At 45.5% G+C, this 25,768-nt stretch overlaps 2 protein-coding genes across 4 annotated transcripts in view; both read right to left on the reverse strand.

Annotated features, from left to right (window-relative positions):
* Positions 1-5,826: 5,826 nt before the first annotated feature.
* COQ7 (coenzyme Q7, hydroxylase) lies at positions 5,827-17,898 on the reverse strand. 2 transcript variants are annotated; one of them, XM_004441827.3, is made up of 7 exons: positions 17,760-17,898; positions 12,492-12,670; positions 11,163-11,277; positions 10,008-10,147; positions 9,288-9,356; positions 8,795-8,873; positions 5,827-6,089 (listed from the first exon to the last, which is right to left on the reverse strand). In XM_004441827.3, the coding sequence occupies exons 1-6, from the start codon at positions 17,830-17,832 to the stop codon at positions 8,796-8,798; spliced, it is 654 nt and encodes a 217-aa protein (XP_004441884.1). In that variant the 5' UTR covers positions 17,833-17,898; the 3' UTR covers positions 5,827-6,089; position 8,795. The 2 variants fall into 2 exon arrangements, with proteins under 2 accessions (XP_004441884.1, XP_087273174.1); XM_087417048.1 differs by lacking the exon at positions 17,760-17,898 and adding an exon at positions 17,495-17,584.
* A 4,092-nt stretch (positions 17,899-21,990) lies between these two features.
* TMC7 (transmembrane channel like 7) overlaps positions 21,991-25,768 on the reverse strand; it is a 52,043-nt gene continuing 48,265 nt past the window's right edge. For both annotated transcript variants that reach the window (XM_087417050.1, XM_087417049.1), the window contains exons 15-16: positions 24,727-24,805; positions 21,991-23,869 (exon numbers count right to left, since the gene is read on the reverse strand). In XM_087417050.1, coding sequence (XP_087273176.1) covers positions 23,795-23,869; positions 24,727-24,805 — 154 coding nt within the window. In that variant the 3' untranslated portion in view covers positions 21,991-23,794. The remainder of the gene's footprint in view (positions 23,870-24,726; positions 24,806-25,768) is intronic.

Here is a 25,768-nt window from a genome sequence, read left to right on the forward strand (position 1 = left end):
ACACTGCAAATATTTCCGCAGTCCTCCTGAACCCAAAGTGAAATCATTACCAAACGTTGTAGATCTAAAAGGATGGAGATGGCGATGCCAAGGAAAGTCCTCTCTACCTGCCAAGGAAACGGATTTCAGAGAATTCGAGGAGGCAAAATTACAAATCTTAAGATTGATTTGATGTTGAGGGTGAGGCTGACAATAGAGTTGAGGATGGATTTTGGCGTCTAATTTAGGCAACCAGGTGGGTCTTTTAAGCCCCAGTGGCTGGCACTCTATCTGGCACAGGACAGATGCTAAATAAATGTTTGTGAGTGAAAAAGAACTTCTTCTCCCCACACTGGTCAACTTCCCTTAATCTGAGTTCCTGATTTCTGTCCTATATTGTGATCGTTTTTCTAGTCATTCAGCCTGAAACTCACTATTGACTCATCTTCCCTTTAGGTCCTGTATTAGTCAGGGTTCTTCACAAAAACAGAACCAATAAGATGGAGAGAGAGAAAGAAACAACTTATAAGAATTGGCTCACATGATTATGGAGGCTGACAAGTCCTAAGATCTGCAATCAGCAAGTTGGAGACCCAGGAGAGCCGATGGTGGAAGCCAGTAACTCCAGAGCCAAGAAGAGCCAATGTTTCAGTTCAAGTCCGAAGGCAAGAAATGACCAATGTACCAGCTCAGCAGTCAGACAGGAGGAGCTCCATTTTCTGAGGGAGGGTCAGCCCTTTTGTTCTATTTAGGCCTTCGACTGATTGGATGAGGCCCACCCACATCAGGGAGGGCAATCTGCTTTACTCAGTCTAATGATTCAAATGTTAATCTCAACCAAAACCACCCTCACAGATACACCCAGAATAAGGTCTGACCAAATATCTGGGCACACAGGGACCCAGTCAAGTGGACACATAAAACTAACCATCATGAGTCCCTTCTGCTTAGCCAACAAGTCCTGCTCTTCTTCTGGAGAGGTGCTTTCTACACAGTCAGGGTCCTGGCAGGAAAAAGAGGCACCCTCAAAGTGGGTAATTGAAGGGAGTTCAACAATGGGACTGTTCAGAAAGGCAAAGGCAGGATGAAGGGAACTGAAACTTGAGGATGGTGAAGCCCCCAAGAGCCTGCGACAGTCAGAAGCTGCTATGACTCTGGGCCTGACAGGGCAGGCAGCGGGGATGTGCCGGGCACTGCTCAAGGCACTTGACAACATCACCTTTTCAAAAAACACAGTTTACTGAGACAGAATTCACATACCATACAACTCACCCATTTAAGGAGTACAATTCAGTGGCTTTTAGTATATTCATAGAGTTGTGTGACCATCACCACAGGTGCTTTTAGAATATTTTCATTACCCCCAAAAGAAACCCTGAATCCCTTAGCTATCACCCCCAACACCCCCATTACCCCCAGCCCCAGGCCTTCACTAACCCACTTTGTCTCTATATATGTACCGATTGTGGACATCTCACGTAAATGGAATCATATAACACATGGTCCTTTGTGACTGGCTTCTTCCACTCAGTGTATTGTTTTCAGGTTCATCCAGGACAACCCAGGTGCGATCATTTTACAGGTGGGGAAATGAAGGCACAGAGAGGGTAGCTAACACCTGGGAAGTGGCAGAGCAAGAATTCACACCCGGGTGATGCAGACCATTATACCACACTGCCTCTCGGTCACTGTGGAGTCCTCACCCTCCCTCAAGGGGAGCCCCATAGTACTGTCCCCCTGCTCTCGGTCTTCCCTGCTCCAGTCCGTCCAGAACCCACTGCCCCACTGACATCCACTCAAGTTCTGCCTCGTCGCCACCTGGGCTCTGGGGCCCCCAGGGCTTTCACCTGCCCAACACCTCTTCTCCCTTCTCCCTTCTCCCGGTGAAGGCACTCTGGCTCCCTTTGCGGGAAACACCCCTTCCCCACTCTCCGCCCATGTGGCTCAGGCGGAGTTGTCCCCATCCACCAGCTTCAGGAGAACCATGTGACCAGGCCTGGCCAATTAGAGCACCACAATCTGCCGGGGCCACTGTGATTGGTCCAGGGCCAGGCACGTGACCTGACAGAGCTGGGGGAGGGGCAGGTGCTGTGGATTCTGGGAAAGCAAAGTTTCCTCTCTTCTGCAGAAGCTGGAGGAAGAGCCGCTCACCCGTCTTGTGGATGGAGGGGTGTTAGGAGGTGATGTATGGAAGGCCTGCAGGGATTCTGCTGCCCTACATCAGGAGGGCCACTGAAGGCCATCGTGAGCCTAATTTCAATACTGTGGAAAACAGAGAGAGGAAGAGAGAAGCCAAGTGTTTGGTTTGAGCTCCTGGATCAAACCATTCCTGAAGAAAATGACCTCTGATTTTTCATTTAGCAGAGCTAATAAATTCTTATTAGAAGCAAAGGTGAGATGTTTTGTGTCTCTTCTAAATGATATAAGGGAGGAGTGTGAATTTCATGTTCTAAAATTCTTTTATTCCACAACACTTAGAATAATATGCTCCCTTAAAGTAGCCAAATAAATAACTGAGATCATTATTCTTTTAATGCCCCTGTTGTCTTATTTAAACACACACACACGCACACACACACACACACACAGCATCAGCAAGTAAGCGCAACAGGTGGCATCTGCACGCAATTTTTTATTGTTTCAATAAAGCCACTTGGAAGTCAGGCACGGAAAACACCACACAAAGCTGCTCCCCCAGCAGAACGGGGAGCATTGCCGTTCACCACTGTTTCCACCTGATGAAGACAACTTGGTCTGGAACATGTTTCCAGCTGTCATGGCACTGAATGGGCTGGAGAAAATGGGAAGAAGTCACATCTTAGCAGGAAAAGTGGGATAGAATGGAAATCCTGAATCAGCCCAGAAAAGTAGGATGTAAAGCAGGGGAAAAAGCGTCTACTTGGGGGTGGATTTAGAATAAAGCCCTTTGTGGGATCAAGCCACTGACTCTTAACCAGGGCTGCCCATGGAGCCCCTGTGTGAGTTTGTAGAAGCTATTCATCCCGTAGGCCCAGCCCTGTAGCTTCTGCTTCGGTAGGACTGGGTGGAGCAGGATCATCTGCATTTTATTTTTTTAATCTCAAGAGTTTATTCTTATGTGCGTGCCTAGTTAAGAATTCCAGGATTAAGCATTAGGAAATTTTGCATACCCCGGGAAATATAACTAAGTATTTTAAAAAAAAAAAAGAAGAAAGGGGCCACCCCGGTGGCATAGTGATTAAGTTTGCATGCTTGGCTTTCACGGCCTGGGGTTTGCAGCTTCGGATCCCGGGCGCAGACCTATGTGCCACTTATCAAGCCATGCTGTGGCAGGCGTCCCACATATAAAATAAAGGAAGATGGGCACGGATGTTAGCCCAGGGCCAATCCTCCTCAGCACAAAGAGGAGGACCGGCATCGGATGTTAGCTCAGGGCTGGTCTTCCTCGTTTAAAAAAAGGAAGAAAGAAGACAGTATCATGAAGAGAAATTCTGAAAAACACAACACAGCAGCAATAAATAAAAAGGATTTCAAGAGAGAAGAGCTGAGACATGGTCACAGCTTAAACGTCAGGGTCATGCTGGGTTTGGGTGCAGAAGGACAAGAGGCCTGAGGGACACTCACACGGTTGGCCGTGGTTCCGCACTTCATACTTTCATCCCGAAGTTTCCAGGTGTGTTCATATTGAGATCAGGAGGACGGTTTATCATTTCTTGTAACTACTCGTCTCCATTCCTTGTGTTCCATTCTACGAGCCCACGTGACTTTTTAGCTTAGGTTAGTTAATCCAACATCGGCTGAGGGCCTGCTAAGCTCCAGGTAGCGGGGACAGGCCTTGGACTGGAGAAGCTCACGGCCGGGTTGGAGAGATGGTGGGAAGGCCGGTACCAACGACAGAATGCGGTACCAACGCAAGGAGCCGAGGTATGGGGGGCCGGGGAGGGGAGGGGGTCTGGGGTGACTTCCTAAGAGAGAAGGGGTTTGGAAGGACAAAGAGCCTTCACCAGAAGGGCTGAGCACGTGGGCGGGGAGGTGTGTGTGAGCCAGCCGTGTCCAGGAGCAGCGGGGACTCACGCGTAACCATTCAGCGCTGCCCGTCCGACACCGCTTGGTGCTGGAAGCCGGGTTCTCCACGGAGTCCCGCTAGACAGAGACTAATCGGCCTCCCCTGCGTTTTCCTCTCTCCCTTTTCTGTAAGAGAATGCCTCCTCCCTGATGAGGCTGCTCCGGGCGGTGGCCCTCCGCCTCGGGCCGTGTCCGAATGTGACATTCCACTCCCGGCCAACAGCGGGGAGCAGGAGGTGGGTTTATTGGCGCCAGATTATCACAACACGTAGCAATTACCTGCCTTGCTCGCCAGGCGTTCTCCCAGAGACCTTCTGGAAACGACCCGCCGCGCGGGCGGCGGGCCCGCCCGACTCGGGACTCCGGGCCGAGGGCGCCCTCTGCTGGCCGCGGGCGGGCGGGCGCCGGGGAGCCGAAACCTTCCCCGCCCCTGGCGCCGGGAGCCGGTCTCCCCCCGCCCCCCCATCCGGGATGGAAGGAGCCGTCGTGTTCCGTCACCGCCCTGCGGGGCTGCCCTTTCGGGAGGCCGGGGTGGGAAGGAAGCACGTCCCCGAAGGCAAGAGGAGCCCTTTAAAGCTTTGCAAGCTTATTCCGTGGAAAAGTGCTTTGCGCTCCCGCAGAGCCAGAGAGCAGTTTCAGGAAGGGTTTCTTCTGTTCCCCTCGGCTGGGAAAGGTCATGTTTTCTTCTCAAATCACCGGGATCAAGAGGTCCTACGGGGGGCCTTAAGAGGTTCTGGGGACGGGTCCAGAGCTTTAATCATATTCTCAAGGAGGCATGACATCTTCAAAAGGTCAAGAACCCCGAGGGGTTCCACGAAGACTGTTCAAAGGTGGCCCCTGCAGCATTAGAGGTCCCCAAATTCCGTACTAATAGCCCAAGCGTGCACCGATGGGGAAGAGAGGAAGAAGCCGAGGGGCCTAGTGGTTAAGGCCTCCATCGCCTCCCCTGTGAAGGGGCGAGGGGAGCACGTGTCCAGTGCGTGGGCAGACCAGTGAGCCAAGCAGTCAGAACCGCACTGGCTGGGTAGAGGCCGGTGCGGTCGCGGGCCTCGTGGTGGCGCCGCCGTGGAACGGAAGAGTCCTGCAGCCAATTAGAGGAATGAGGTGGCTCTCTAGTACTGACTTGGAAAGATGGCCAACATAGGTCACAGAATGAAAACGCAAATTGTAGATCAAGATGCACAGTATTATTCCATTTAGCGGACAACCCAAACCCAAATGCATACATGGATGCATGACAGATTTTTAAAAAGTCTGGAAAAAAAGATAAACGAATTATTAATAATGGTTACTTCTAGGGAATGAGTTCGGAAGGGGCACTTTTTTTTAACTTACATGCAGTTTATATTTTTTGATTTTGAGGCAAGTATTACTTCCAGAAGTGACAAAAGAATGGACTGTATTTTGTGGCAGACTGCTCACAGTTAATTGCAAAATAAGCCAAGTGGTCACAGTTTCCTGGAATCAACAAGCAGTCTACAGGGAGATTCACTTGTCACTGTAAAGACCCTTTAGCACTGTGGGAATATTTCACTGTGTGCACACATGCACTATTTATTACAAAAAGAGTTTTACTTTTTTAAAAACAGCAATTTAATTTTGTGGTTAGTCCACACAAATTTACCGAGTGTCAGGCACGGTGCTAAGCTCTGAGAATATGGAAATGACTGAGATAGTCTCTGCCTTCCAGGAGTTCATGACCTAGTTCACAGCTTCTCAAACTTAACTGTGCTTCCAGTCACCTGGAGATGTTGTGTATTGGTTCTCTATTGCTGTGTAAGAAACCACCCAAAACTCAGCAGCTGAAAACAACAGACATTTATTATGTAACAGGGCTGCTGAGGGTCAGGAGTCCAGGAGTGACTTCGAGGGGTGGTTCCGGCTCCGCCTCCCTCATGAGGCTGCAGGCATCCGAAGGCCTGTACCGGGTGAAGGATTCACTTCCGAGGGGCCACAAACACAGGGCTGTTCGCAGGAGGCCTCAGTTCTTGGTCACGTGACCCTCCACAGATTAACTGCTTGAGTGTCCTCACCACACGGCAGCCGGCTTCCCCCAGAGAGAGATCCTGGAGAGAAAGGTGGAAGCTGCAACGTCTTTTATGACCCAGCAGCCTTGGAAGTCACACTCCATCTATCCGCCACATTCTGTTTTATGTGAACAAGTCACTAAGTACAGCCCACGCTCCAGGCCAGGGGAGTGAGGCTCCACCCAACAGTGGAGCATCAGGGAATCTGTGGACATGCTGTAAAACCACCACATCTTGTTAAATGCAGATTCCCATTTAGCAGGTCTGGGGAGGAGCCCCAAATTCTACACATCTAACACACTCCCAGGCGCTACCACTGCTGTTGGTCCAGGGACCACACTCAGGGATGGAATCCAACACACATGCAAAGGACTCTAGCTCAGATCGCCTCTTTGGAACTATACTGCTTGCAAGAATAACATCCTTTTTCATCCTGGCATCATCTTTGGATGGTGTCCAATTTTAAAATCACATTTCCCCTGAAAGGTCAGAGCAGTAAAGTAACGGGAAGACAAGACTACCTTGTTAATACACAAGGACAAGCTGTAATGGAATTAAAAGCAATCAAAGGGGGATTCAGAAAACCTCTCTGGTCTTGTTCTGGAAGCTCTACACATCAGCCGTCAATTCTGAAGGGGCTGCTAAACAAACAGCAGCGAATCTGGGCTTTTAACAAGGCTTGTACAGTGTCTTCATGTGACTAAGATTCCTGCCTGAAAACTTAGAAAATGAGCTCTGACACAGGAAACAGCACAGCATCTCAGAAGACCAGGCTTCTACCTGCTCTGCTGGCTGGAAGGGTGGCATGCTACAGATATCTCGTCCCCAGTTAACAGCCTAGACCTGCTTTCAAATACACCGTAAAACTATAAATCCCGTATATTTTATTGCTATAGATTCACATCGCATAAAATTCACCGTTTTAAAGTGTACAATTCAGTGGAAGGAAGGCCATTCTCTTTGCTTCTTGCTGATGATTTAAAAAAAAAAAACATACAGGCTTGATATCCACATGCAAAAGAATGAGTCTGGACCCCTACTTCACAGCATATACAAAATTTACCTCAAAACAGACTAAAAATCTAAATGGTAATGCTAAAGCTCTTAAAAGAAAATATAAGGGTAAATCTGTGTGACCTTGGATTAGGCAACAGTTAGTTAGATATGACACCAAAAGCAGAAGCAACAAAAGAAAACATAGATACATTGGCCTTCATCAAAATAAACTTTTGTGCTTCAAAGAACACCATGCAGAATGTGAAAAGACAACCACAGAGCAGGAGAAAATATCTGCAAATCATCTCTCTGAATAGGGACTCACACTTAAGTATATAAAGGACCGCACCCTGGGACCCTCTGGCGTTGAGAGACCCAGAGGAGAGGAAGAACGTCCAGGAGGCCATCTTCCTGGCAGTTCTGCAGCTGCTTAAGGCTTAAGCTGCTTGATCCCTCCCTCCCTTCTCCTTGCCTCCCCTCCTTCCTTCCTTTAAGTGGGCACCGACTAGGTACCAACAACTGGAAAAGATGTCTTGCCCTCAATAAACTCATGGTCTTAAACAGGAAAGACATAGAATGCGCACTTATAAAATAATATAGACATGAGGCAGTAACCGCATGGGAACCTGGCTTTTCACCTGTTAGCCGACAACATAAACTCTCCCACAGACGTCGGGGTGGGACCCAGCACAAGAGCGTGGAGTCTCAAATTGTCTTTAACCCTTCTCCCCCATGTTTCATTTATTGCAATTAGTGTCAGAAGACTGATTCGCTTGATCACAAAAAACTAAACTCACTCTTGGTTTAGGAAGAGAGAGAGGTTGCAGATGATTAATCTAAACTATGCCAGTGTCCACTGTCCTTCAACACCGGACCCTGGCGAGGCAGGTCATGCCTGGTCATGAGGGGCTGAGTAAGCATGGGGCGCTGGGGACGCGAAGCCCTGAAAGACGGGGCTCTTCACCCCAAGCGGCGGGCAGTCTAGTTGGGGGCTTCCCAGCCCCGACTCCCACTAGAATCACGTCGGGGCGTCTGACACCATCCTGATACTGGGCCCCGCCCTAATTCCATCAGAATTTTTGGTCTCTGATCTGAGAATTTTATAAAGTGCTGCAGGGCACTCTAGTGTGCAGTCAGAGAGGACCACTGATCCACGTTTCTCCTATATTATTCAAAAATCTGCAAGTCATGAAAGATTCCCACAAAGTAAGAAAATTTGTCAGTTTTGATCCATTCTTTTGGTAACAGACCTAAAGGAAATGATTATCATTCAACCTTGTAAATAATCCACAATTTAATATATTCTCTGATGGAAGTAACCCGCTCTTAACTCCACAATTCAAAATGGAAACGATGAGTCTTCCACTCACCTGAGGGACCTGACAATTTTACTTTGTCCATCTTAAACACTCTGGTGTTTTAAATTACCTTTTGTTACCAGTAAACTCAATTTTTTTTTCCTTAAAGATTCCTGTTATTTTCTGAATGATTCATTCTTGATGTTTTCGGAAAAAATTAACAATAGACCAGCTTCGTTTGCTGTTATGTGAATGTACATGGTGAACCATTGGCCTTATGGCATAAGGCAGCACGGAAAATACTCAACACTGGAGAGTTTTACTAACGACAAAAAACCTCTCACAGCTTATCAACAAAATTCATGTATCAATAATTGTACGTTTCCTTTTCTGCCAATGTCACTTGTTAAATAGCTATCCTCTTTTATAGACAAGGAAAAGTGGACATACGTTAGTATCTTTCTGATAAATATATCGCCACGCTGCACCCGGCCTGGATAATGCTCTTCAACACAGCATATGCTGGGGCCTGTTAAAAACAATAATAAGCAAACAAAAGAAACACATTATATGTTCTCTTTTAGTTGTAAGATGCAGGCCTGGATAAGAAATAAGATCTAAGAAACAATTTATTTTAAATTGGAAAAAAAACCTATTCAAAAGATTGGAACGCCTCTGCTACTGCCAAAACACGAGCATCATCCGGGAACCATCCGGTGTCTCACGGGAAGGGAAAAGAAGGCGCTGGGGAGAGGGTCCGGGAGGAAGCAGGAAGCGAGATCCCGCTGGGGGCAGTGCGTCTGCTTGCTTTCTGGCAAAGCACTGTATCGCTTTTGTTTCTTTCACGGCCACTGTGAAATCTATCTTTCCGAGAACAGAAACTTTCCCGCCCCTCAACCTTCCAAATAAGGTGTCTAAGAGGACAGCAATGGTGGGCGCCCACCAGTTCCGCGTCATGTTCAAGGCCAATGTCATGGTGCTCAAGCTCTTCGTCCCGAAACTTCTTTATCACCTGGTTAAATAAAAAGAAATCAAAGCAAGTCAGCATTCTGGCCCTCCTGCTGTCTGTCTTATTTTGGAGGCTACAGCCTCACAGTATCATCTGAGACGGGGTAGGAAACTTTTCCTTTGCGGGCGGTAAGGTCCCTGTCACGACGAGTCAACTCTGCCATCGTAGAGGGGACAGCAGCTGTGGACATGTGGACGAACGGATGTGGCTCTGTTCCAACAAAACTTCATTTCCAGAAACAGGCGGTCGGCCACAGGTCATGGTTTACCAAACCCTGATACAGGCGTTAAAAAAAATTAACAGTTCCCTTACTTGCTGTGGAAAATTATTTGAGGATATCTATTAGCTCATTCATTTAATCTGAAGGGTTCGTGCTCACAGCACCTGCTCAGGATCTATCAAGGGTTCACAAGTGGAGAGAATACAGGCCTGGGCTCAGGAGACACGGGTTCTAGTCCCAGCTCTGCCTGAGCACGTGCCTGGGGCACACGGCTTCAGCTTTGCCTCAGTTTGCTTGCCTTGAAGATGGGGCACTGACCTAGATGTCTAAGGCCCCATCGTTCCCTAACATTCTATTTTTTTTTCTCTTCTTACCAAATTGCATATCTGCCCCTTTCCCCCTTATCAACCCCTTTCCAGGGTATAGTCAGTTACCTGAAGAAGCTCCTCGTATTTTTCGGGATCCTCCTCCATCAGCGTCCTGATCTGGTTGTTGTAGTGATGTGCGATGGACTCCTCCACAGCCACAGTGCAGGCCATCGCACCCTCCTTCCCGAGCAGGGCGGTCCCCGCTCCTGGAATCGTCAAATCCAGAGCAGTGAGGGATGAGGCTGATGCCGCTGGGAAGCGAGCCCAGGGCAGGGCAGGGTCTGTCAGCCTCGGCACTGTGGACTTTGGGGCTGGGTAATTCCCTGCTGGGGGGCTGTCCTGTGCCTCGCAGGATGTTTAGCAGCGTCCCTGGCCTCTACCCACTAGTTGTCTGAGGCATCCCCAGTTGTGAGAACCAAAGATGTCTCCAGATACTGCCAAGTGTCCCCAGGAGCAACCTGCCCCCGTTGAAAACCACTGTTCTGATGGTACAGGTCGCAGTGGTAAACCCTGAATCACACAGTAAGGACGCTTTTCTCTTTCCAGTGCTCTTTCTAACCCTCTGTGTGAGGCAAGGAGAAAGTCTTCACTGGGGAGAGTCTGCCTCTTGATTCTTCTGTACCATTTACACTTCTCCCTTTTTAAGAATGAGCTGACCTCAGGTGTAGAACCTTTGTCAGGGAACATCTGGCCACAGTTGAATCACTCTAGTTGTATTACCCCTCTGTTGTGTTTATTTTTTCTGTACCTTCTATTTATGAAAGTACTGATTTTAAGATTCGATCTTAAAGTTAAAAAAAAAAAAGCCAGTCCATTTAACTTTAGAAAAATATTAAGGAAATAAAAAGGCTGTAGAGGACACAGCAAGAATTGTGGAATTGGTACTTTAACAATGAATTGTCCCATAGGGCCAGCCCAGTGGTGCAATTGGTTAAGTGTGAGCGCTCCGCTGTGGCGGTCCGGGGTTCGCTGGTTCGGATCCCGGGCGCGCACTGACGCACCGCTTGTCAAGCCATGCTGTGGCGGCGTCCCATATAAAGTGGAGGTAGATGGGCGTGGATGTTAGCCCAAGGCCAGTCTTCCTTAGCAAAAAAAGAGAAGGACTGGCAGATGTTAGCACAGGGCTGATCTTCCTCACACACAAAAACAAAAAACAAAAAAAAAACAATGAATCGTCCCAGATTCCTAAGCTCACATAAGCTCTTCTGGACAGACACATACCCAGCATGAACCCCACCACGTTCCAGAAGGGCATCAGAATCGTTGGCCGCACCCTGAATGCAACCATCAACTCGTTGAACTTTTTCAAGTGGTCCTTTTCTTGATCCCACATTTTCTGTAAAAAACATAAAAAAAAAGAACGCAAGCATTCCATAGAGGTCCCCTGCTATATACCAAGGAAGCTACCTGCCCTGTCCATAAAGGAAGCAAAATAGGAACGGAGAAAATGATGAGAACTGCTATTTCCCCCATCTCCCCTGAATCATCAAAGAAAAAAGCACAACATCAGACTAAAAAGAATCTTGGATACGGAGAAGAGATGCCAACGAACCAAGAGAAGAGCCTGTTATCTCAATTCCAGAGAAGCGTGCCATGATCCATGGTTCCTCAGACCCACAACGTGCCTATTAAACCACAAGCGTCCCCACCCATGAGAAACGAGATGTTTCATTGGCCTGTTTCAAAATGAGGAGGGCAGAACGTGAGCTACTGTGTAATCCCTTCCAGGCTGCTGGAATATAAGCACCATTTACATCAGAGGAACAAGGGAGAAGGACAGTAAGAGCTGACACGCACTTGCTAAGTGTCAACAGCTTTACGCACGCAACTCACTGAATCTGCACAACCGCTTTGTGAAGGACAAACTGTGATTATCCCCACCACACAGATGAAGAAAGTGAGGCACAGAGAGGTTAAGGAACTTGCCCAGGGACTCAGAGCAGGCAGTTTAACCTGTGCTGAGTGTCTATGACACGCCCGGCATTGTATTAGCTGCTCTACACCAGCTCATTTTTTCCTCACCGAAACCCAGTGAGGTAGGCGTTCTCAGCCCATTTTGCAGATGTGGAAATGGAGACCCAGAGAGGGTGTGTGACCTCCCGAAGGTCACACAGGAGGGAGATGGGAGAAGGCTGCACTGTGAAGCAGGGTCTGGGTGACTACGAGGCCTGGGCCCCTCCCTCTGCCTCTCAATACAAAAGATCTCCACTGGGGCAGGACCACAACCTCCCAGCAACCAGTGCTTGCACCTAATGCAGTGAATCTCAAGCCTTCTTCCTTACTGCCCGCCCCCGCCATCAAGTTTTAATACCACAGATAAACCGTGCATCTGTTTATGTACCAGATGTCTATCTCTGCTTTACACATATAAAGAATACTATGCTTGTCGTGCCTCCCTCCCCCCCGCCCCACCCCAACAACCACTTTTTCCTCTCTTGGGGACCACAGCACCTCCCCTGAGGACGCACGACCGAATGTGACTCACTCCTTGAAGGCCTCTGGATGCCCCTGTTCAGTAGGCCAGGCTGAGAGAGACGAAGGCGTGCCCACCTGAATGACCGGCCCGACGCTCGTCCGGCCCAGGATGGCCATCTGCCCTGCGTAGATGCGGTTCGCTCCATATTCACCTGCGTGATCCACTCGGATTATTCGATCCACAGCTGCCCAGTTGATATTGTCTAAGGTCATTTTTGAACTGCAAAACCTGACACCAAATCTTCTTCCATAAGCTGCAATGCAAGTGTTTATTCTTCGTTACTGTTAGGTAAAACTGAGATGTTTCCTTCTACAGACAGAAGAAGGGGGCATCTTAGAACAAAGGTCACAAATGAGTTCCCGGTAGGTCAGGCATGCCCTTAAGTGTATTCTGTTTAACCTGCAGTGTTTCTTTAAAAAAGTGAATTAGTTACCAACACTTAAAAACACAGAAGATTTCACCTCCTTTAGATAAGCTTTCTGGCATCAATGTATGAAGATCTGGAAATACTGAGCCTGCCTTCTCCCCAGGCAGTTAGCCAGCAGCTGCCTCTAGAGCGGCCTGGTTCTCCAATCCACCCGCCCTCCGTTCCCAGCCCAGGCAGCACAGAACCCCGGGGGGGCTTTCAGAACCACAGATGCTCCTCCCCAGTCGACCTCTGGCAGGGGGCCCTGCATTGATACTTTTAAAAAGCTCTGTGTAGAATCTTCTCTGTAGCCAAGGTCGAGAACCACACATTTAAGTTCTCTTAAAAACATTCACAGCCATGGGCATCTGATTTTGAGATTCAAGCCTTAGAACTTAGGTTTCACCTCATCATGGTACATAATCAACTCAACTGAAATCTTCTTGTCTTCAAAGTGTAAATTCTTCAGGACAGATTAGATCTTGTCTTTTTAAAAATCTCCCAAGAGTATCACCTTGATTAAATTCTCTGAGCCTTGTATTAGGGTATCTTGAAAGTATTTTTCCCCTAAGAGAAGGGTTTTGTAAAGCATTGAGGCGTGTAAGGTGTTGTCGCCCCATTTTGCAGATATGGAAATGGAGACCCAGAGAGGGCGTTTAGTTTGTACTGTGAACTTTGACCTGCACTGGCATCCCCTTGAGACATGTTTCAGGGCTCTTGTGTATGACTACCATGTTTCTTATGGATACTTCTTTCCATTTAGGCTAACTTCGACACCCAGAAAATGTGTGGAAAAATCCATTTTGGGTACACCCATAGTTCTTTCATTAAAAAGGCTTGAGTGCTCTGGACACAAGGTGATGGGGTAGGCTTGGTGGAATTCGGGGTGGTTCTGCACCTGAACTTTTTGACTGAGTGGGGCTTCAAATGCCACACTCTAAACAAAGGAGCGTGGACACAGAGTTCTGCAGCCTGGTGACCCAGCTCTGATGCACAAGATCCGCTCCTCCACAAGACCCGCTCCATCGCGCTGGGCACAGCTGACTCAAGAAACTGGACAGAGCCCGATTCTGCCAGGCGTGACGTACTGCTCAGACCTGTGCCGTCAGACAGTGGGTCAGAGGTCCACAGTCATGTTTTTATGTGGAGAATGCTGTTAGACATTTGACACAGTCAAGGTGGCCTGTCACCAAGGTTTCTGCCTCCACGTCCTAAGGACTGGGCGTCCATCACGCTGATCTGCTTGAGGATGAGGCGGCTCAGGAGCTGAAAATGACGAGCTGGCTCTATTTCTCAGATTAACCTTGTCTGCTCCATTTTGTTACTCCCAATCCAAAACCATGTTAACGGGAAAGAACTCGAGAGAGAACTCAGCACTCACTAAAAACATTTACTGAGAAACAGCAAGGGGCTGAGAACATAGAATGAGTTCAAACACACAGCTGACTTTTGATGGGTAAGGGGTAGGATTCTATTTGTATTAAAACACACTAGACTATTCCCTAGCACTGCACCACTTTTCTCAATTTAGGCAACTAATAAATGATTTTTGGGGGAGTGTGTAGGACTGGGTATCGTAATATTTGCCATTTCTATCTTTTCACAATCTCTGCAAGGTATCTTTATAAAGTATGGAATGGACCACAGAATGGGGATGGAGCTAGAGTCAGAAAATACATGTTCTGTCTCTAACACTAACCTCAGACAATTCAGAATCAGCATTTCTTTTTCTTTTTTAGGTATAAATCTTCATGCCCTTGGATTAGGCAATGGTTTATTAACTATGACATCAAAAACACTAACAACAAAAGAAAAAAGAGATAAATTGGACTTGCTCAAATTGAAACTTTTGTGCTTCAAAGGAGACCATCAAGAAAGTAAAAAGACAACACATAGAATGGGAGAAAATATTTGCAAATTATATATCTGGGGGACTAGTGTCCAGAATATATAAAGAACAAAGAACCCTTACAACTCAACAATGAAAAGATAAATAACCTAATTTAAAAATGGGCAAAAGATTTAAGTAGCTATTTCTCCAAAGAAGATAAACGAATGGCCAGTAAGCACATGAAAAGATGCCTGACATCATTAGTCATTAAGGAAATGCAAATGAAAAACACAATGAGATGCCACTTTATACCCACTAGAATGGCCATAATAAAAAAGACAGACATTACTAAGTGTTGGTGAGGATGTGGAGAAACAGAAACCCTCATAAGTTGCTGGCAGGAATGTAAAACGGTGCAGCTGCTTTGGGAAACTGGCCCTCAAAACGTTAAACACAGAGTTACCACATGACCGAGCAATTCCACTCAAGAGCCCTGAAAACATACATCCACACAAAAACTTGTACACGAATGTTCATAGTAGTATGAATCACAATAGCCAAAAAGTGAACACTCAAAGGCCCATCAATTGATAAATGAATAAACAAAATGTAAGATATCCATACAATGGAGTATTAGTCAACAATAAAAAGGAATGAAGTACTGATACAAGCTACAACATGGATGAACCTGGAAACACTGCGCTAAGTTAAAGAACCAGACACAAAAGGCCACATATTGTATGATTCTATTTGCATGAAACGGCCAGAACAGGCAAATTAATAGAAATTGAAAGTAGATTAGTGATTGACAGAGGCTGGGGAAAAGGGGAAATGGGGAGTGACTGCTAATTGGTACAGGGTTTCTTTTGGGGTGAAAATGTTCTGGAATTAGATAGTGGTGATGGCTGTACAACTTTGTGAATGTACCAAAAACCACTGAGTTGTAAAAATTAAAAGGGGAAATTTTATGGTATGTGAATTATAGCTCAATTTTTAAAATGTCACCTGGGGTCCCTGTGGTATGTAGGCCATGCTAAGGGATGTGAATTAAATCCTGCACACCACGGAGAGTTTGTTAGTAGTCTGTGCACACGTGCGCACACACAAAGACACACTCTCTTCTCCCACTGTAGGTGGAAAACCAAGAAGGTGAAATCAACAAAAAATCCCCCACATGCTGTCACCTAGAGGCAATCAATATAAACAGGTTGTATCTCCTACGCTCCTGTTTGGGTTTGTACTGAGAGTACGTTTTCCGTACAATTTGGTAAGCTGTTTCTTCAGTCACCATGAACTTATTCTGAGTATTATTTACAAATAAATTTCTTATCTAATTATAATAGTTATTTATGGTGGAAACTTTGGAAAATACAGAAAATTATAAAGAAGAAAATTAAAATCATCCATAATCCCACCAGTTAGAAGTAATCATTACTAAAATCAGTGTATTTCATTTTATCTTTTTTCTATGAGTAAATGTCATTTTTAATGGCTATATAATAGGCCATCCAGTATCAGAGATTACTTCTATCGTAATATAGTTAGGTTATTTCCAATTTTTTTCTGTATAAATAATGATGTGATAACTATCTTTGTGCATGAAGCTTTTCATAGATGGGGTTACTTCCTTAGCTTCACAGAAATGGAATTACTGGGTCACAGACTGAATATATTTAAGCCCTGGTGATGTATCCTTAAACTGCATTCTAAAATGCAGAATCACCTTTTCTTACATATAAAATTGACAATAATCAGGTTATTTCCTCTTAAGGGAAAACATAACAGTACTAAAACCTTTCTTACTGAGTTATCTTGAAGATACAATAACACACAGGAAGCAAAGTAACTTTATAAATGAAAAAGCATGATTCTTATTCTGTTATGCTCATTGGCTCAACAAAGGAGCATTAAAATTCATGTTCAACAATCATGAATTTTGCCTGTATTGTTACACACTTTAAAATGATATAATACAAAGCTGAGGCCCAGTGCTAGAAGCTCTCAAATGCATCATTTTATATTCATGTTTTCCCAAAGTATGAAACACCTACCAGTGGGTGGTGCTAAGTAGGAGGATTTAAGGGGTGTTTGGGAAGATCTTAAGTGGCTTAACACCCATGTAGTAAGAGTTACTCTCTTTTCAATTCTCTTCCAATCTTTTTGATTTCATCAAGGAGGATGTCTCTGTTCACAGCTGGTACATCCTGAACACCTTCCTAACACTTGCTAATCTCCCTTTTTCACCAGAAAGAAAGAAAGTCTTGCGTTCAACCCTTGGGAGGCAACAGTATCTAATACAATTTAATAACTCTCTGTTTTCAGCATACTTATTTTTTATGATTACTCTGTTTAGGGCAGGTGATACTGGTTTTCTGTTTACCCTACGGACTTAGTTTCTATGACATTATTTAATTTAAAAATGGAATACGGCTCTAGAAAAGACACATTTAGCAATTAAAAGTACAAGTGGTATCGCTATAAGGCAAAAATCCTGAAGACGCTACACGAATGATGTAACTCTGAGAAAACGACCTCACAATCTTCGGAGGCAGCTCAGATGAAGGGAGAAGAGAGGATCCAAATTCCACGCTCCTCCCATCACCCTGGCGCTCCTCAAACTTCATAGCGCGTACAGCTCACTCGCAGGTCTTGTTAAATACACACAGAGACCAGGAGGTCAGGGTGGGACCTGAGAATCTGCATTTCTAACTCGCTGGGTTTGGGGGGCGATGCTGCTGGTCAAACGACCGCCCTCGGCCTGGCGAGGCCCTGAGCAAAGGCTACGATGACACCGTGGGACACTGAAATTGCAAGGTCGCCAACGGTCCCCACGACCACACCTGCAGTGACGTCACAGCACAGGTGTGCAAACACGTCACTCCCCGACGCGCCGACCGGAGCGCACATCCCACAGCGTTACTGCCGAAAACCACCGGCGTTCCGCCCGGCAGGCCCGCAGCCCCGCCCGCCCGCGGCCCAGTCGCATGCGTCGCAGCCCTGTGACGTAGTAAACGCGTCCCCCGTGACCTCTCCGGCCAAAGCCGCCGGGGAAAATTCCCTGGCTCGCCGGCCGAGCGCGGGGCCGCGGCCGCGCACGCCCGTTACCTGAGTGGGGCCGCCGGGCCCCCGTGCACAGCCGCCACAGAGAGCGAGGGGCCGCTGCCAGGGCGCAGCTCATGGCCGTGACAACAACGTTACTGCTCCCTGGAGCGAGGCGGGCCAAACGTGCCCTTGGCTCACACTGATGACGCACGGCAGACGTAAGGAAGGCGCTCCCCGCCTTTATATCGGTGGGAACGCCCCTAGGCTCCCGCTTCCATCCAATTGGTTGGAAACGGCAAGTGAAAGTAGTCTATTGGATGCGATCACTATCAATCACTCAGGAGCCGGATGTTGGTAAAGGAGCCTTGGGTTGCCATGGAGATGAGAATGCCAAAGTGTATTTTCAAAGATCCGGGTCAAGAGTTCTCACCTAAATTCCTGGGGAAGAGGACCATGAGGGAGTTGTTTATAGGCTTCGTCATCGTACTTTCTGCTTTACCAACGTGGAAGGAGATGATTTTTCTCTGTATCAAACATCCACCTTATTAGAAATTACATGCGGAAATTAAAGTCACCACCTGGTCAATGGTGTTATCTCTAGGGTTGGGGCTGACAGTCTACTTTAAATTTCTTCCTAGTCCTTTTCTCTATTTTTAGATTTTCTATGGAAAGCATGTATTATTATTATTATTTTTTATTATTATTGTATCCTCCTTGCTGTTGGTGTGCGTGTATATTGGTGCAAATTGGTTTCTTGGGGAGTGGGGGAGTGGAGGGGAAATTTAGCAACATATATCCTACTTTTGTGTGTGTGTGTGTGTGTGAGGAGATCAGCCCTGTGCTAACATCTGCCAATCCTCCTCTGTTTTTTTTTTTGGCTGAGGAAGACTGGCCCTGGGCTAACATTCGTGCCCATCTTCCTCTACTCTATATGGGACACCGCCACAGCATGGCTTGACAAGCAGTGTGTTGGTGCGCGCCCAGGATCTGAACCAGCGAACTCCGGGCCACTGCAGCGGAGCATGCCCACTTAACCGCTTTCGCCACTGGCCAGCCCCCATATATTGTACTTTTAAAAGCGCATATCCATTGTGTGGATGTAGGCTCATCAGTTGTAACAAATGTACCACTATGGAGGAGGCTATGCGTGTGTGAGGGCAGGGGGCATATGGGAAATCTAAAACTGCTCTAAAAAAAGTCTTAAAATTTTTTTTGTTGGACATTTTTCAAAAATGTATATCCACTGATACAGCAATCCTACTTCTAGGGATCTGTCCAACAGAAATAATTGTTCGAATGTGTAATATACATATGAGGGCAAAAAATCAAAAATGCATATCTGGAAGGATATATAACAAATCGTTTAACATTGGTAACCTCAGAGGGTTGGGATTGTGAGAAGAGGGCTTTCATTTTTTATTTTACACTCTTGGATTATATATATTTTTAATCCAAGTTACTATAAAACATTTAAGATAGATGGCTATTGTAAAATAACTGAAGTTGCTAGTTGTTTTCAAATTACTTTAACACACTACAATAATTTCAAATTATGATGAACGAGGGGCCAGCCCGGTGGCATAGTGGTTAAGTTTGCGTGTTCTGCTTCAGCGGCCCAGGTTTTGCAGGTTTGGATCCCAGGCATGGACCTACTCGCCATTTATCAAGCCATGCTGTAGCAGGCATCCCACATATAAGGTAGAGGAAGATGGGCACAGATGTTAGCCCAGGGCCAATCTTCCTCAGCAAAAAAAGAGGAGGATTGGCAAGAGATGTTAGCTCAGGGCTAATCTTCCTCACCAAAAAAAAAAAAAAAAAAGTAAAATTATGATGAACGATATAGGTTTTTAAACCCAAATACTTAGTGAAAGTGAAGGTGATGTTAACATTCTCATATAAAGCCACTGATGAATAAATGACAAGCAGTAGGATATATTGGAGTCTATGAGGAAGCCATTTGGTTTAAAACTAATTCAGCATGACCTCGTTTTTCCAAAAAGGCCTGATGTGGCCTGTTGAGCATGCATTGTACATCTGCTTTAAAGGTTTACAATGTCCCAAAGACAAGAATGATGCCCTTAAAGATAGGGATGTAGCTTCCCCCTATATTGGCATTTCTTTAAGGATAAGCATCTCTTCCTAAAAATTAAGGATTACTTACCGACCTGCTGTGCTCACCTTTGACCACTGACCTGCTGTGTTCGCTGATCTGTTGTGCCAGCAAATCAATCTCGTGACTATTGTAAAAGGGACATTCCTATCATATGTGGTGTATGCTTTGTTGGAAGATGGTAAATAACCACTCTGGTACACTGCACTTCTTTGGAGTGCTTTCTTCCTTCGTGAAGGTACTCTCCCAGGCTATATGGTCCTTAGGGTTGGCTCATAATAAACCCACTCCAATTTTGATTTATAGACTGATTTTGAATTATTTGAGTTGACATCACTGAGACTAAATCTGGCTCTCAAAAGCTTTAAGTTGTCCTAAATCTTTGCCACAACCCCACTTCTAGGTCTCTGTCCCTAAGAAGAAAAAATGTTGACATGACTTATGGATGTCCCAGTTATTTATTGTCAGGAAAATTTGAAACAAAATGTTAAGCAACAAAAGAATGTTAAAAAATATATATATATCCATCTGTATGATGTCATATTATGTAGCCCACTGAAATGTTTATAAAGAACTTTTGATAACATGAGAAAATACTTATGTTAAGAGAAAAAAAATGAAAATACCAACTTGTTTTTCTTTCCCTTCTTCCCACCTTCCCTCCCTCCTTCCCTCCTCTCCTCCTTTCTATCTTAAAAGAAATTTTCCCAAGATTAACAGTGGATGTCCATAGATGGTGCTTATAAGTGATTTTTACTTTTTTCTCTGTAGCTTTCAAACTTCTCTATATTTTCTATAATAAACAAGTATTTTTATAATTAGAAAACAAAATTTCAAAAAGAAAAAGCATATTATTCCTTAATTCAATCCTCAAAAATAAAAGTGAATGAATTATTATTTTTCCATTTTAAAGATAAGGGAAATTTATCACAGAAAGATGAAGACACCTGTACAAAATCATGCAATTAAGCAAGTAGCAAAGCCACTTCATGCCCCAAGCACATCTCATGAATTGGAAAAGAAATAAACCAAATGGAATCGACTAATAAAAGCTTACGCTAGGGGCGGGCCCAGTGGCATGGTGGTTAAATGCGCGCGCTCCACTGCGGCAGCCCGGGGCTCGCAGGTTCGGATCCCAGGCGCGCACCAACTCACCGCTTGTCAAGCCATGCTGTGGCAGCGTCCCACATAAAGTAGAGGAAGATGGGCACTGATGTTAGCCCAGGGCCAGTCTTCCTCAGCAAAAAGAGGAGGGTTGGTATCGGATGTTAGCTCAGGGCTAATCTTCCTCACAAAAAAAAAACCAAAAAACAAAAACCTTACACTATATAAAGAAGATACAGTCAGAAGTTTCTATCTTCCCAGGGATTGGACCTTGCATGCTGCCCTGGTAAAATTAATTCCTTTCTTCTCCAACACGCAAGTGGGTAGCTGCAGAAATCTACTTTGCCAACATAAGAGTTAATGCAAACTAAAGACTTGCTTAACTGGATTCTTCTCTTTGCAGGGATGAGAATCTTTGTGATTGCAAGAATGTACAAGGCTGCCTTGATTAAGATCAAGAGCCTGGAACTGAATGGAGCAGAACAGAGAAATAGAGAAATGTTTGCAGAGATTTTTAAAATTCCAGCTCCTAGTGTTTGTAAGGGATTGGGGAGGGGGGAAGGGGGAGGCTGAAAACTAAGTATCCAGTGAGGGAATCATTATGGAAGTATTCATTGATACAAGGGAATGCTACAGAGCCATTAAAAAGAATGAGGTAGCTACTTACATGGAAAGATCTTTAAGATATTAAGGAGAATAAAAGGAGAGGCTCAGAAATACATATTTCATACATACGACTACACATATATATCTGCTTGAATATGTATTATAATTTTCTGGGAGAATAAAATAACCATCATTAGCAGTGGATCCCTCTGGGAAGTGGGGTGTGGAGTGCTTGAAACAATTTTATGTCTTTTAAGTTTAAAATACACACATATACCCCTCCTTGGCTTCAACAGAGCCAATGTGTCTTAAGAGCACTCATCTGATGATTTTCTACAATTTTGATTCTTCTGATTCTAGGAAAAGGCAAAGAGCAACTTTACAAACTGTTATAGTTTTCCATGATCACTTGATTGCTGATAAGAAGCCTCTGAGAATTCAAATACACACAATCACATTTTAAAACCTTCAAGACACCGTTTAATCAGTAGTTTTAATGCACATTTGTTAGAGACAGCTGCACTGTGACCATTATACAGACATCACCTGAGGTTATTAAAGCTATCAAAATATATGAAAACATTCAAGTAAGAGGTATGCAAATTAGCAGCATTTAACTAAAACTAATATATTAGCATATTTCAGGATCAGTTTTATAAAAGGGGAAGAAAGAGCTTCCATCTCTCTCTCTCTCTCTCTCTCACACACACACACACACACACACACACACACAATTTGACTGTCCTCAGAAGCAGGGTAAAGGTAAGAACATTATATACATAAAGGCACTAGGCAGAAATGCCAACAATTAGAACTTGTTTTTTAAAGTGAGGATGGAATGAACTTTTGGTTGCTCAAAACTCCATGATACTAGCATTCATAAACCTGCATCCAACTTTGAATTCCAGGCTACCCCCCGCCCAGGAAAGGCTTAGAGCCGGGGAAAGGAAGAAAAGCTTCCTTTTGGAAGGAAGACTCAAACGGTCCATTACAAAACTGCAGTACTATGAAAAAGCTTCTGAAGATATTAAAATGAAAACCGATTACATTAAACAATAACAGGCTTCTATTAAAAGGTTCAGAGCTATCAATTTCAGGTAAGTTTATGATGAGGTATTTACTGCATACGGTTTTTACTGTAACGGAAATCTTAAGGGATACTCTGCATGTTTTGTAAAATAAAATTAAAAATTTTAAGCACAAGAAAACAAAAAATATGGATATGTGCATTTAAGATGCCAGCATCCATTAGAGTTTGGTCTACTTGCACAGGCTGGTCTGAAGCTCCAACCCACATCCCAAAACATGTATGCAATAAAGCCACAGCTCAAATATACAGAACTTTCCAGCCTGGCTCTGAAATGTTAAGTGTCCTTCAGAAATGGAGACCTCAGGGCAGGAAGGGAAATGGCATTTGGAATATTCAGAGACAAACTCTGCCTCTTAATTTTGAGGGCACAGGGCGCTCTGCTAAGTCTCAGAACTCAGGACTAGAAGGGAACTGAAGGCTCGTGGATATTCACTGCCTTAAAAGCAGCTTTCCCCTGACTAATAAGGCTGCAGCAAAATGCCCAGGAAGCTAAGGCATCAAGGCCATCATCCAGCAGCAATTCCCATCCTCATAAGGCTTAATCCAGGCATTCAGAGGCTGCTCATTCACACAGCAGGAGCTGGCTTTTCTCTCGTGTTACTACCGTGGAGCTGAAATTACATAACCGTCCTCTCCATGTTCCCACCATCTGTTCCAAACATCACGATTCAAGGATTTCTCCTCATTTAGGGGGAAAAAAAAAAATCTGGCCTCCATTTTAAGTCTACAGAACCGTGCAAAAGGGTTACTACTTCTTAGAACATTTCTCAACCTAAACCTGGTTCAAAAGAAATAACCCAGCCTTGTAAACGGACAACCTCTACAGTTAACTTTAAAAGACAACACAAATAAGCTTTTGAAAATAGAGAAGGTCTCTCCTCCTCAATTTTCTGTTGTAAAAGCTTCAACGGCTTCCTAAGTCGGTTTTTTGGTAGAGTCGTCACTGAGTCGCTGGTCTAAGGCAAAGACTTGCTTTTGAACCTGCTTTTCTAAGTCACTAAAGCCCTAAATAGGGGCTGGTTTACGTAAACATGGCCACCGCAGCTGCACGTATGGATCCACTTTCAGAAAAGGCCCGAAGTCCAGAAAAATATATTTTAAAATTCCTGCTCAAAAGTCAGGCGGCCTTTGCAGGCTCGGCAGGTCACTAGGTAAGCTTATAAGAGACACAGAGCAGCATCTTCATTGTCAGTCGAGTCGGTTCCTCATTTCCCTCTGGGCTTCTGTTAGTTTCTGGATTAGATAACGCTTGTCACGACTTTCCTAAACAAGAAATAGTTTCAAGAGCACACTCAATATATTTGGAAACAAATGTCATTATTTTGACCTAATAAATTCTCTATCAGACTCGGGGCTAAGGAGCCTTAACCACTGGATGATTGTAATGGCCTCCAAACTGGTCTGCCTCTTTCACTCATCCCCCCCACAGCCCCTTGTCCACAAAGCGGCCGATAACCTTTTAAAAATGTACATCAGGGGCTGGCCCCGTGGCTTAGCAGTTAAGTGCGCACGCTCCGCTACTGGCGGCCCGGGTTCGGATCCCGGGTGCGCACCGACGCACCGCTTCTCCGGCCATGCTGAGGCTGCGTCCCACATACAGCAACTAGAAGGATGTGCAGCTATGACATACAAGTATCTACTGGGGCTTTGGGGAGAAAAAGGGAAAAAAAGGAGGAGGACTAGCAGTAGATATTAGCCAAGGGCCAGTCTTCCTCAGCAAAAAGAGGAGGATTGGCATGGATGTTAGCTCAGGGCTGATCTTCCTCACACAAAAAAATAAAGGAACTGGATCTTAAAAATGTACATCAGACTCCTACTTAACACCCTCCAATGGCTTCTTATCACACTCAGAATTAAACCCAAACTTCTCAGCAGAGCCCTCAGGCCATGCTGTGACCCCGGCTGATATTCCAGCATTCTCTGCCTCTCCAGCCACACCACCCGTCCTCCCGGGCCCCAGGAGTGCCCAGCTCATTCCCTCGCGGTACCCTCTGCCTGTTACTCTCATCCCCGAGACCTCCCATAATCGACTCCTTCTCATCAATGAAGTCCTCCACCTTCCATTCTGCATCCTGGGTAAATGTCCCCGGCCATGACCCCCTGGACCTGCGCTTCCTTACCAGGGACAGCTGCTCTCGGAGCTGGACGACCACCCGCTTGTGTGCTCCGGCTAGGGCGATGAAGTAAAACATAATAAGGCTGTAACAGAAGGCAGAGAAGTCACGAGGGAGTTTGCACCATTTGAGGGCCACTAGACAAACAATCTGCCATGTTTTGCCTGGAACAGTTTTTCTTTTGTTAGAAATAAAGAAAACCCTCATCTCTCCCAAGCAGAGGGAGAAACAGCCCAAGGACTTTTATTTAGCAGTGGCAGCAGAGACTGATTCATGCCTTGCTTTTTAAGTTAATATTAAAAAATCTTGATGTTCCCCTGGCACACAGAACATGACAGGGGACAGAGAAGGAGATGGTCCAGAAAGTTGGCTCGGCATGGAATGAACTGGCTATGGATGATCACTGTGGAACCTCTCTGGCCTCAGTTTCCTCATCTGTAAAATGGGGATAATATAGTAAACCCAGTAATAACAAGCCTAAGATAATATAATTTTGAATAAAAGCAATTGGCTCCTGTTTTCTGTGCAGCCTCACAAGTGGGGGTGGTTGAAGTCATTATCTTTGGACAGAGGAGCAAGTGGAATGGAGGACAGCCCCCTGGAAAACAGCAGGCAACCTGGGTGAAGGAGAAGTGGTTTCCTGTCCCACCTCTCCAGAGAGGGCTGAAGGAACGAGAGCCGCTGGAGTGGATGTCTATCATACTCTTCTGGAAGTCCCCAGGGCCAAAGACAAGAATGGCCCCCAAAGATGCTGAAGGCAGATGAGATCACCACCACCAGATGGGGCCAGCCAAACCACAGCTGGGGGAACCGATGAGAATAGAACAGCCGGATCCCAGGATCCTTGGAATTCCAGGCTAGCTGGCTGCACGGCTCCCCCAAGTCATTTTATTACCCTCATCAAAGGTGTCCTGCTTTTAACCAATGAATTGTTTTTTGGCCCACTTCTTGCAACATGGCAGAGCTTCACTGTAATGATAACGACATCATGGGGCGATTGTGATGATTCCATGAGTTAATGCACGTAAGCTATAATCAGTTCCACAAA

The sequence above is a fragment of the Ceratotherium simum genome, chromosome 26, assembly GCF_057802395.1.
Source record: "Ceratotherium simum simum isolate JZ-2026a chromosome 26, ASM5780239v1, whole genome shotgun sequence".
Taxonomy (NCBI): Eukaryota; Metazoa; Chordata; class Mammalia; order Perissodactyla; family Rhinocerotidae; genus Ceratotherium; species Ceratotherium simum.